The 12,468-nt window shown below is 41.3% G+C and overlaps 1 protein-coding gene across 6 annotated transcripts in view; it reads left to right on the top strand.

Moving 5' to 3' along the window:
• Nucleotides 1–12,468, top strand: part of sema4ab (sema domain, immunoglobulin domain (Ig), transmembrane domain (TM) and short cytoplasmic domain, (semaphorin) 4Ab) — a 44,842-nt gene that overhangs the window by 17,014 nt on the left and 15,360 nt on the right. For all 6 annotated transcript variants that reach the window (XM_088010041.1, XM_088010042.1, XM_088010037.1 and 3 more), the window contains 7 exons: nt 327–420; nt 1,035–1,157; nt 1,580–1,707; nt 3,887–4,068; nt 6,005–6,149; nt 8,813–9,002; nt 9,140–9,255. In XM_088010041.1, coding sequence (XP_087866167.1) covers nt 327–420; nt 1,035–1,157; nt 1,580–1,707; nt 3,887–4,068; nt 6,005–6,149; nt 8,813–9,002; nt 9,140–9,255 — 978 coding nt within the window. The remainder of the gene's footprint in view (nt 1–326; nt 421–1,034; nt 1,158–1,579; nt 1,708–3,886; nt 4,069–6,004; nt 6,150–8,812; nt 9,003–9,139; nt 9,256–12,468) is intronic.

The following is a 12,468-nucleotide window of genomic DNA, read 5'->3' as shown; positions in this document are numbered from 1 at the left end:
TGGCTCATAAGGGTACAACACAATGAGTTTAGAATGTTGAAATTTTCACAATATTCAATTTTCTGATGCACTGAATTTTGTGTTTTCATATTCTAGGTCAGCCATAGTTATCAAAATTACATGAATATGCTTGAACTATTTCACTCTATGTATAATAAGTCCATCTAATGCATAAGGCTTGCTTTTGGAGATCAGTAACTTTTTCACAATATTTTTAATTAAGAAAAGATGTCTGTCCATGTGCAGGGTCATATAAATGAGACACCTTGATGTCTCTTAGATGTCTTAAAACCCTTTAACTGATGACTTTTGACTTTTCTGACCAGAACTCAGAGACGCTCACAATGAGCCTCAACACTGATGAAGGGAGAGGTCGCTGCCCTTATGACCCCTACCAGCGCAACACTGCTATCATTGTAGGTAAGGCAAATGCTGCCACTACTGCGACCGCTTCACTGTTACACATTTAATGTGAAATCTATCAGTCATTTTTCATGTTCCATCTTAAAGAGAGCGGACTCTATTCACCTTCTAAAGATGTGTGTGTGTTGGAGGTTTTATTGTTTAAGCTTTAGTGTTCACTCGCTCCTTTTTCTTTATTCAAAGCCCAAGAAATGAACAAATTTAACAAAGAAATCCAGCCTATCATGTACTGTTTGTATTTAACTTTACAGTCTTTAGAATACATCACACTAAGTTAAAGACCTCAGTTTAATCATATCTTCTTTTTATTTTACCAGGAAATTAAGAACATATTTTCCTGAAAGACGCAGAAAATCAATTTCTCAGTTTTGTTGACATTGATGCAGTCTGCCTCTAAAATGAAAAGAAATCCACAGCTTTTCTCCGACATACTTTGATATAGTAAAGTTGACTGCTTTCCAAAATAGAGAAATTCTAAAGTAAATGGAACCATGTTGCAAGAAAATGAGTCTTTTTCCAGTGACTGATGCAAAAATAGTCCATTCTGTAAGAAAAGCATAACATAATAATGAATCTTGTGCTGGCTGCTGTGTGTTGTGTGTGCTACTCAGGCGGAGAGCTTTACACTGGTACTGTGGCAGACTACAGAGGGAACCGACCAGTCATCTCCCGACACCTCAGTGAGGGCAGCCGGGTGGACCTTAAGTTGGATGACACATTAGGATGGCTGGAGGGTGTGTGCACTGACTCTCATCCTGACACATTTCAAAGTGATGCAGTTGTACTCAGGCTCACTGATAAGTAAATACACTTTGGCTCCACCTTCCAGGACACTGTTTTGTTTTTATGTGCTGACTCTAAAGCCAGCTTAAACAGTTTGCAGCTGATGACAGTCTGTGGGATGCTGTTCGTTCCCAGCGGTCTGGGGCAACAGCTTCAGCATCTTGCTGATCTGGGTCCAGTCTGCAACATACACAGGCAAAGGCGTGAAGAAATCCTACTGTATTTTCACTGATTTTTATTGAGTAAAAAAGATGCACATCTGTTCTGACATTTAAAAGGCTGACATTTCCTTGAGAGGCCCAGGTCAAAGTTCTCAATCTGATTTTCTCTGTACATTTGCATACATTGACCTTTTGTATCCTCTTTCCTGTAGATCCAACTTTCATCAGCTCCAAGTTCATTCCACATGAGGAGAAAATCTACTTTTTCTTCAGTGAAGTGGGCAGAGAGTATAACTTCGTAGACAAGTTCATTGTCTCTCGTGTTTCTCAGATCTGCATGGTAGGTTCAAAGGACCTGCATCATCATGTAAAGGAGCATAGAAGAAAAAAGCATTTTTTTGCTATGCTCCTTTACAAACCTCAGCCAAAAGTTGCAAAAATGGTGAAGATGTTAATCACTGAACTCTGACCTTGAACAGCAGCACACAGTTAATCACAGTGATCACCCAAGTTAGTAGCAAAGAGACTTGGAAACTTTTGAAACTACTTTGAATAGTTAACTGAGCATACTGTACTGTTTGATAACTAGATAAACTGGAATGGATGTGTGACTGAATTGTAATGATGTTTTTGTAAAGTGCCTTGAGTGCATAGCACACATTCACATTTGTTGTGAATTGGTGTTATATAAATAAACTGAAGTGAATTGAGTTGTGATAGCTAAATGTTCAGCTAGAATTAAATTCGATAAAGAAAAGATTTCTGTGGTGATTAATCTGATGAGCAGCAGGCGGTTTAACACCTGCCTATGGCTTTAAAAGCATTCTGCCACAGCATTTTGTTGTTTTTCATACCCATCCATCCATCCATCCATCTTCTTCCGCTTATCCGGGATCGGGTCGCGGGGGCAGCAGCTTCAGAAGGGAGGCCCAGACTTCCCTCTCCCCAGCCACTTCTTCCAGCTCCTCCGGGGGAACCCCAAGGCGTTCCCAGGCCAGCCGAGAGACATAGTCCCTCCAGCGTGTCCTGGGTCTTCCTCGGGGCCTCCTCCCGGTGGGACGTGCCCGGAACACCTCACCAGGGAGGCGTCCAGGAGGCATCCTGACCAGATGCCCGAGCCACCTCAACTGGCTCCTCTCGACGTGGAGGAGCAGTGGCTCTACTCTGAGTCCCTCCTGGATGACCGAGCTTCTCACCCTATCTCTAAGGGAGAGCCCAGCCACCCTGCGGAGGAAACCCATTTCGGCCGCTTGTATCCGGGACCTCGTTCTTTCGGTCATGACCCAAAGCTCATGACCATAGATGAGGGTGGGAACGTAGATCGACCGGTAAATCGAGAGCTTCGCTTTTTGACTCAGCTCTCTCTTCACCACGACGGACCGGTACAGCGCCCGCTTCACAGCAGACGGTGCCCCAATCCGCCTGTCGATCTCCCGCTCCCTTCTTCCCTCATTCGTGAACAAGATCCCCAGATACTTAAACTCCTCCACTTGAGGCAGGACGACCCCCCTGACCCGGAGAAGGCACTCTACCCTTTTCCGGCTCAAGACCATGGCCTCGGATTTGGAGGCACTGAGCCTCATCCCAGCCGCTTCACACTCGGCCGCGAACCGCTCCAGTGAGAGCCGCAGATCACGTTCCGATGAAGCCAAAAGGACCACATCATCCGCAAAAAGCAGAGATGCGATCCTAAGGCCACCAAAACGGATCCCCTCAACACCTCGGCTGCGCCTAGAAATTCTGTCCATGAAGGTAATGAACAGAATCGGTGACAAAGGGCAGCCTTGGCGGAGTCCAACTCTCACCGGAAACGAGCCCGACTTACTGCCGGCAATGCGGACCAGACTCTGACACCGTTTTTCATACATATGAAGCAATTCTAAACATACAGCCAAGTTTAGAAAAAAAGCACACAGTCTTTGAAGTCTATACCTGGACATAATGAAAATAATCAGATCTAAATTAAATCTAACCTGAAGTACAGAAAGAACTGCCATTGTTCACTGAGCTAAAATGAAAGACGAAGCTAAAATGACCATAAAACTAGATTCACTATTGATGCTCTTATGACAGCAGCCAGGTGCAGCTGATCAAATCCACTTGATCAGGATCTGTAAAAGCTGGAGTGAGTGCCGTTTGCTCCTCTGGAAAACACAGTGTGTGGTAACATGAAATCATGGTGGAAAGACAGCAGGAATAACTGGCCATCAATCTAGTGAATGGTAACATGTTACCAAACCATCTGTAAACCATCACTGTACAGTATGGAAGGTAATTCCCAAATGGAAAACATTTACTTCAGCTCCCAGTCTGATTCTTCTTCATCTAAATGAAACCAGAAAGTAAATGTATTTTTGTGATAATTCCACATGTCCGTGTTAAGTAAAGCCATACATTAGATATAAGCACAATCCATCATACCAACCATGAAGCACGGTGGTGGGGTGTTAATGATTTGGCTGTGAAATGCTCAGTAGTCTGAATCAACTTTTTCAAGTGTTTTTCCTGTGACCCATCAGAGTGATGTCGGAGGTCAGCGCACCCTGCAGAGACGATGGACCACGTTTGCCAAAGCTCAGCTGTTGTGCCAAGATGGCAGCGAGCTCCCTTACAATGTGATCCAGGATATTGATCTGCTTCCACCGGCAGAGGGCACTTCAGTGGATGACATACTGTTTTACGGCATCTTCACCTCTCAGTGGTCAGTGATGCAGGTTTTCTGTCTGCAGGACTGTTTCCCTGGTTACTCCAGGACTGTGGGCGGGGATTCAGGTGGATTTGCTTTAATCTGGTCAACATCCACAAATTAGAGCATCAATTCAATTCCCACTTTCTAAGAAGAGTAACAATGGCTCCCCTTGTTTGTATGGGGGTAGCTATTGCCAACAATAGAAGATGATGGAAAAACATCATCCTACTCTTTTAAATCAGTCACTCTGTTAGGCTTTCTGAGTGATTTCAGCTGAGCTGCATCAGTTTCAGTAATACTGCAGAAAACTGAACTTTTAAAGCTTGACATTTGTTTGGAATAAACCAGCTTCTACTTCTTTTTTTGTAAAGGTTTTATTAGCTCTTAATTCCAAAAAATGTTTGTTTGTTTGTTTGTTTGTTTGTTTGCTTGTTTTAACCAGTGACCTTCATACGGTGGCCGACAGGTGCAAATGCGCAGCAACAGAGAAAACATGCAAACAAAAAAAGAGACACAAACAAATGAAATGCACCAAACAAAAAGCAAATAAAATGCAGCAAACAAAAATGAGACGCAAACAAAAAAAGAGATGCAAACAAAAGTCCCCCCCTGCTTTGCTCGACCAAAATAGCAGAAGATGCCTCAGCACTGCGGGATATTGTTGATCAGATCGACGGACTATTGATGTGAGGGCTCGACAGACAACATTTTGCAAGTAAGATGGACATATTATTGGGTATATTTTGTGATTAGAATATTACTTTACTGTATTTATGTCCACTGGCGAAATACCAGCTAATGCAGCGGGGGCTGAGCTTGGTGTTCAGCCCCCGCTCTGAAAGCTAACCGAGATTATCTTAAAAAGTTTCAGTTATTTTCTAACATTGACTTAGATATCTGATACAGGAGCCTATTATTGAAATGACACAATATAATATATATTATAAAAATCATAAATATAATATATAATATAATACAATATATATCATAAAAACATGTTATAACATTCACCAGCAAAGTTTACACAGGTGGCAATGGCTATTATTTATTTCACTCTGTCAAAGTAAGAAACATCCCAAATCTCCCGTTTTTGTTTTGAAGGTTTCCCTAAGACACGATGTGAGGAAGAAGGGAGAAATGTCTTCAAGAAGAGAGATTCACTGCACAGCACGGATGAATCTCACATCGGATTTTGGACCCAATCACTCTTAAGATAGAACTCGTTGACTGGAAAACATGAAAAAACCTATGTGTGTGTGTGTGTGTGTGTGTGTGTGTGTGTGTGTGTGTGTGTGTGTGCGTGCGTGCGTGTTTGTGTGCTAAACACAAGTAAACGGTCTGTAGAGCCCTCACGTCAATAGTCCGTCAATCTGACCAACAATATCCTGCAGTGCTGAGGCATCTTCTGCTGTTTTGGTCGAGCAAAGCAGGGGGGTCTTTTGTTCTCGTCTCTTTTTTGTTTGCTGCATTTTATTTGCTCTTTGTTTGCGCCTCTTTTTGTTTGCGTCTCTTTTTTTGTTTGCTGCATTTTATTTGCTTTTTGTTTGCGCCATCTCTTCTTGTTTGCTGCATTTCATTTGTTGTCTCTTTTTTGTTTGCATGTTTTCTCGGTTGCTCCGCATTTGCATCTGTCGGCCACCGTACCTTCTCACATCATCTCAGCAGCACCCTACTTTCCTTACAAGCCTCCTCAAAATATTTTTGTATTTCTTCCTGCCATTTTGGGATCAATTTACACATTGTACTCTAAAATATATTTTATAATGCAAGGTTTTAAACATTATCACTGGAGATTCTTAAAAAGTAGATGCCAATGTGACATCTTTATCAATCTCAGACTTTGCCTTTGTACAAATTTTCCCACGTCCCCATTAAGGAGGATCTCAAAGATGATTTCTATAGACATCATGGTTGTTATTTATTTATTAATAACTGTTTTCCATAACAGGGCCGTGAACTCTGGAAGGTCAGCGGTGTGTTCCTTCACTCTGACTGAGATCAAATCCATTTTCTCCGGGAACTACAAAGTCCTGAACAGAGACACGTTACAGTGGAGCGCACGAGTCCAAGAGAAGGTGGCAAACCCAGGAGAGGTAAAACAAGTCACATTGAGAATCGGATCAACTACTGTTGGCATTTCTTTATTCTTTGAAAGAGGAAAACTCACAGGGTACTTTGCATATAAAATGAAAAATCTAAGTCTTGAAGCGCTGTCTACAGTACCTTCAAGTTCTTGCAGTGGAAATGCACTTTTTCAGGAACCAGGGTAGTTTTTCTCCCACCTGGGACACATCACATAAAAGTGGGTAGAAATCTTCCCTGAAAACAGCCCTTAATTATACAACCCTTCGCAAAAAGTATGGAATCACCAGTGTTGGATGAGCAGTCATTCAGACATTTCATGCTGTAAAACAAACTCGGATCAAAAACATGACACAATATTAAGGTCATTCCAAAGTGCAACTTGTTGGCTTTCAGGAACACTCAAAGAAATGAAGAGAAAACATTGTGGAAGTCAGTGAATGATACTTTTATTGACCAAACACAGGGAAATAAATATGGAATCACTCAATTCTGAGGAAAAAAGTATGGAATCATGAAAAACACATAAACAAAAGACCATTCAAAATACATCACTAGTATTTAGTTGCACCATCTTTGGCTTTTATAACAGCTTTTAGTCTCTGAGGCATGGACTTGATGAGGGACAAACAGTATTTGGTGCCTACTCTCTTTGATAGCAGTTGCCAGATCAGCTTTGCAGGTTGGAGCCTTCTTGTGGAACATTTTTTTCAATCTCCACCACAGGTTTTCTATTGGGTTGAGATCTGGACTATTTGCAGGCCATGACATCGACTGAATGTGTCTTTCTTCAAGGAATGCCTTCACTGTTTTTGCCCTATGGCACGATGCATTGTCATCTTGGAAAATCATTTCATCATCTCCAAACATCTGTTCAATTGAAGGGATGAGAAAACTGTCCAAAATGTCAATGTAAACTTGTGCATTGATAGAAGAATTAACCACAGTCATCTCCCCAGTGCCTTTGCCTGACATGCAGCCCCATATCATCAAGGACTGTGGAAATTTGGTTGTTTTCTTCAGGCAGGCCTCTTCATAAATCTCACTGGAACGGCACCAAACAAAAGTTCCAGCATCATCACCTTGTCCAATGCAGATTCTTGACTCATCACTGAAGACAACTTTCATCCAGTCATCCACAGTCCATGATTGCCTCTCCTTAGCCCATCGGAATCTTGTTCTTTTATGGTTAGGTGTCAATGCTGGTTTTCATTTAGCTTTCCTGTATTGAAATCCCACCTCCTTTAGGCGATTTCTTACGGTTCGGTCACATACATTGACTCCAGCTTCCTCCCATTTATGCTTCATCTGTTTAGTTGTACTTTTTTGGTTTTCAAGACAAATGACCTTTAGTTGTTTGTCTTGACGCTTTAATGTCTTTCTTGGTCTACCAGTACGCTTGGCTTTAACAACCATTCCATGCTGTTTGTGTTTGGACCATATCTTGGATACAGCTGACTGTGAACAGCCCACATCTTTAGCAACCATGCGTGAAGGGTTACCTTCTTCAAGAAGTTTCACAATCCTCTCTTTTGTTTCAAGGGACATTTCTCTTGTTGGAGTCATGGTTCTCGCCACTCCACTTCGTCCAGCAGCCCTCCAAGGTGTCATGACTGCAGGTGTTTTGAACTGCACACTAACGGGCACATCTAATCTGGGGCAGGTGTCCATTTAGGGAAAGGAAATAGACTGGGTGTGTCCTTTTTTCTACCTCCAATTTGAGTGATTCCATACTTTTTTCCTCAGAATTGAGTGATTCCATATTTATTTCCCTGTGTTTGGTCAATAAAAGTATCATTCACTGACTTCCACAATGTTTTCTCTTCATTTCTTTGAGTGTTCCTGAAAGCCAACAAGTTGCACTTTGGAATGACCTTAATATTGTATCATGTTTTTGATCCGAGTTTGTTTTACAGCATGAAATGTCTGAATGACTGCTCATCCAAGACTGGTGATTCCATACTTTTTGCCAGGGGTTGTAGGCTGAGCTTTGTAATGGAGGGCTGCTAAACATTTCTCACTGATTTCATCCTCTTAGTATTTTGTTTCATTCATTTCCAAGTTGTATAGCCAGCATGAGTGCTGTGTTTTTATCATATTGCATTTTTTTGCAAACTCAGCATTTCAACTAAAATGTTTTACTCAGTGTTTGCAATCAAGTACATTGAGAACACTAGCCACTCTATGTAGAAATAAAGGAAGTAAGTAAAGGAAGTGTGGACTGCAGCATCTCCATGGAGACAGAGAGTTGTGTTCTCATTAAAGCCTTTAAGAGTTTTACCTGATCAACTTAAATTAGTTTTCAGCATTTATGTTCTCAGATTAACGTGACCACGGTGTACAGAGCTGAGTTTAGGCTGGACTGGAGTGGACACACTGCTACTGTGTGTGGACAATGATCCTACGATACACAATGATATGTAACTCATAGAGTTAATAAAGATCTGTGGATTATTCCAAACACATACAGAGCAGCTAGTACTAATATTGAATTCAGTGTCAGAGCTTAACCACCCCCAAATTGTCACTTGGGCCACTGCCACTCAGTGTTAATTTAGATCCTTAGAAGCAAAAGAAGTGAAACTGCAGTGTTAATTCTCAGGTTGCAACTGAACACATTGATTATGATCCTTATTAAAATCTGTGTCAAACTTTGTTTTTGTGTGTCTGTTAGTGTGGCCTGCACAATGCCTCAGATAACGCTCTGCGCTTTGTCAAAGAAAACTTCCTGGCAGAGGACAGTGTGCGTCCAGCTGGAAGACGCCTGACCTTGGTGTCTCGTGAGCACATCTATAGCCACCTGACGGTTCAGAGAGTCCAGGCTGCCAATAAAAAGCTCTACACTGTCCTGTTTCTGCTGACAGGTGAGCCATGAGACACAGCATGTTGTTTCCCACTGCTAGAAAAAAATGTTTAAAAGTTTACCGTCATTTCTCTAAGGGTTTTTTTCAGAACATGATTTCCTTTCAGATATTTAATTGTTGTCCTTACTGTCTTCCAGAGTCTGGTCACTTACACAAAGCAGTGCTGCTCCAACAGGGTTCCTACATCATAGAGGAGGTTCAGGTTTTTAAGCCTCCTCAGCCAATCAGGAGCCTGACGCTGTCTATCCCAAAGGTGCAAAATGAGGCATATTCAGTTTATTTTCAGATTTTTTTCTCATCTAATTTTGGTCATAGATTTTAACTGCATCTTGTTGAACATCTATAATGTTCACCTTACAGGTCAATAATATGACCTGTTTGTTTAACAATAATTCATTGTGTTAATACAAGGTATGGTATTAATGCACTTTTTTTTTTGCAAACTTTGTTTATTTGGTTTTTAACAGGAATTGCATAGCCATACAATTACAATATGATACATATAAAACAAACCATACAATTCCCTTAAGTTAAAAGAACAAAACAAAAAAACACAACAGAACAAAACGACCTCCAATCACTCCCAGGCAATAAGAAAAAGTCATAAGGAAAAGGACAAAAAAATGTCTTGAAATAAATAAAATTAAGATGCATTCTGCTATACTTAAAAAAAAAAATAAAATACAGTTTGTGCCCAGGAAAGTAAATATGGAACCATAAGAAAAGGGAAAATCCGAGAGAAAGGACACAGGATGAGCAGACAAATACATACACAAAGGACTAGACTGGGACAGAATGAAAATTAACTTGACCAACCAATCGTAGTAATGGCTGCCAGATTTCTGCAAATTTGTCAGAGGAACCCCGTAGTGACATCCTAATTTTCTCAAGTTTAAGAAAATAAACAATATCCCTCAACTAATGTATAAAATAAGGAGGTTGTGGTGATTTCCATTTAAGAAGAATTAACCTCCTTGCAATAATGGTCATAAAGGATAAAGAATTTTCTTGGGAAGAGGACAAAGGAGATGGCCCCGAAAACACCCCAAACAACACACTCTGGGGGTTGGGATCAGTTTTTCTGCCAACCACGTCTGATATAACAACAAATATCTCTGCCCAAAAACTCTTGAGCTGGGGGCCCAACCAAAACATGTGTATAAGGTTTGCAGGAGACTGTTGGCACCTATCACAAACTGGGGAAACAGTGCTATAAAATTTTGACAGACGAGCCCTGGTATAGTAAACACGGTGCACAAGCTTGCATTGAAGAAGGCAGTGCCTAGCACATATAGAAGATTTATGTACCCGTATTAAGATACGTGACCAAAGCTCATCAGGGATAGCCTCTCCTATATCCTCCTCCCAGAGGGGCTTGATTGAGCTTAAAGACTTAGAGCGGATCAAGGCTATGCGGGTATAAAGAATTGAAATAGATCCTTTCAGCCTAGGAATGGGCAAAAACAAGGAGTCAAGGTCAGAGTCCGCAGGCAGCCTAGGAAAAGTGGGGAAATTACTATGAACAAAGCTGCGCAACTATAAAAATCTGAAAAAATCTCGAGATGGAAGAGTAAATTTGGCAGAGAGTTGTTGAAAGGTAGCAAAGACACCATCAATAAATAAATCCCTAAAGGTCTGAATGCCAAGGTTTGACCAAATTACAAAAGTTTTGTCTGTGAGAGAGGGAGAAAAGACATGATTGTTTGCGATAGGAGCATATGGAGAAAGGAGTTGTAGACCAAAATAACGCCGAAATTGAGTCCAAATCTTAAGAGAGGTTTTAACTACGCTATTCTTTGTGTAAGCAACAGTCGAAGATTTAATTGGTGAATACAATAGAGTTGCGAGAGACACAGGTTTTGCCGAATTCATCTTCATTACAAGCCAGTCAGGAGAGGATGAGCCGAAGCCAGGCTGTTAAAACCCCAATATTGGAAGCCCAATAGTAGTATCTGAAGTTCGGTAAGGCCATCCCCCCAAGTGGCTTAGGTCTCTGTAAATATTGTCTAGACAATCTAGGGACCTTCCCCTCCCAGAGAAAATCTGAAACAAGAGAATCTACCCGACCAAAAAAGGATTTAGTTAAAAAAAATTGGGACACATTGAAAAAGATACAAAAAACGGGGGAGAACATTCATTTTGACACAGTTAATTCGAGCTACCAGAGATAGTTTAAGTAAGGACCAGCACCCAAAGTCTTCTTTAACTTTCAACAGCAAGGGAGAGAATTTAGCATTAAATAAGTCCTCATACCTATGCGTAACTCGAATTCCAAGATATGTAAAACTGTCATTGGCTACTTTGAAAGGAAAGCCATGCAGCGGAAGAGCCCTAGCCGCTGAGTTAATAGGAAACAATTCACTTTTACCCAGGTTCAGCTTATACCCAGATAACCGGCCAAAGTCTGAAAGCAGGTGCAAAGCAGCCGGAATAGAGTTGTGCAGATCTGAAACGTATAAAAGTAAGTCATCAGAGTAAAGTGAGACCTTAACTTCCAAACTATGACGTCGTATGCCCACAATAGTTGGACTCGAACGAAGCATGATGGCAAGCGGCTCAATAGCCAGGGCAAATAAAAGGGGACTCAATGGCCAACCCTGTCTTGTAGAGCGATGAAGGAGGAAGTACTCCGACCGAGTGTTATTAGTCCTAACTGAGACCTGTGGGTTAGAATAGAGCAACTTAATCCAAGTCAAAAAAGCTTCACCAAAACCAAACTTTTTGACAATATAAAAGTGGTAAGACCACTCAACTCGGTCAAAAGCCTTTTCAGCATCGAGAGAGATCGGGATTGTTATGGGATGAGTCATTGTAAATAACATTAAAAAGCCTCCTAACATTAGAAAAAGAATGTCTATTTTGAACAAACCCGGTCTGGTCTGAGTGAACTACTGTAGGCAGAACACACTCAAGACGCATAGCTAAAACGTTCGATAACAGTTTAAAGTCGGCATTTAGAAGGCTTATAGGACGATAGGATGAACAACAAAGAGGGTCTTTGGCTTTTTTCAAAAGAAGGGAGATGGTGGCCTGATTAAGAGTCTCGGGCAGGACTCCAACAACAAAAGCATCATTATACATTTCTAATAAGAGTGGTGCAAGTTTATCCCAAAACACTTTATAAAACTCAGAGGGGTACCCATCATGCCCATCAGCCTGGGCATTTTCCTCCCTGAAGAGATCGCATAGCCACGTTAAGTTCTGACAAGGTAATAGGTCTACCCAGGTTAACCGCCGTTTCCTGATCAACAGTAGGCACTTCCAATTTGGCAAGAAAATTATCCAAGTCAGCATCCGTGGATGTGGATTCAGATGAATACAATAACCTATAAAATTTCTCAAAAGTAAGGTTAATCTGACAGGGATCTGTCGTCACACCTGTGTCTGTTTGAATCTTGATAATCTGACGCGATGCAGACACCTGGCGGATTTGATGTGCCAACAATTTGCTAGCCTTATCACCGTG

This window comes from Poecilia mexicana, unplaced genomic scaffold (assembly GCF_051168715.1).
Source record: "Poecilia mexicana isolate PSO_F unplaced genomic scaffold, ASM5116871v1 scaffold_11, whole genome shotgun sequence".
NCBI classification, from domain to species: domain Eukaryota; kingdom Metazoa; phylum Chordata; class Actinopteri; order Cyprinodontiformes; family Poeciliidae; genus Poecilia; species Poecilia mexicana.
Note: the sequence above shows the minus strand (reverse complement) of the source record. Positions and strands in the feature narration are given on the sequence as shown.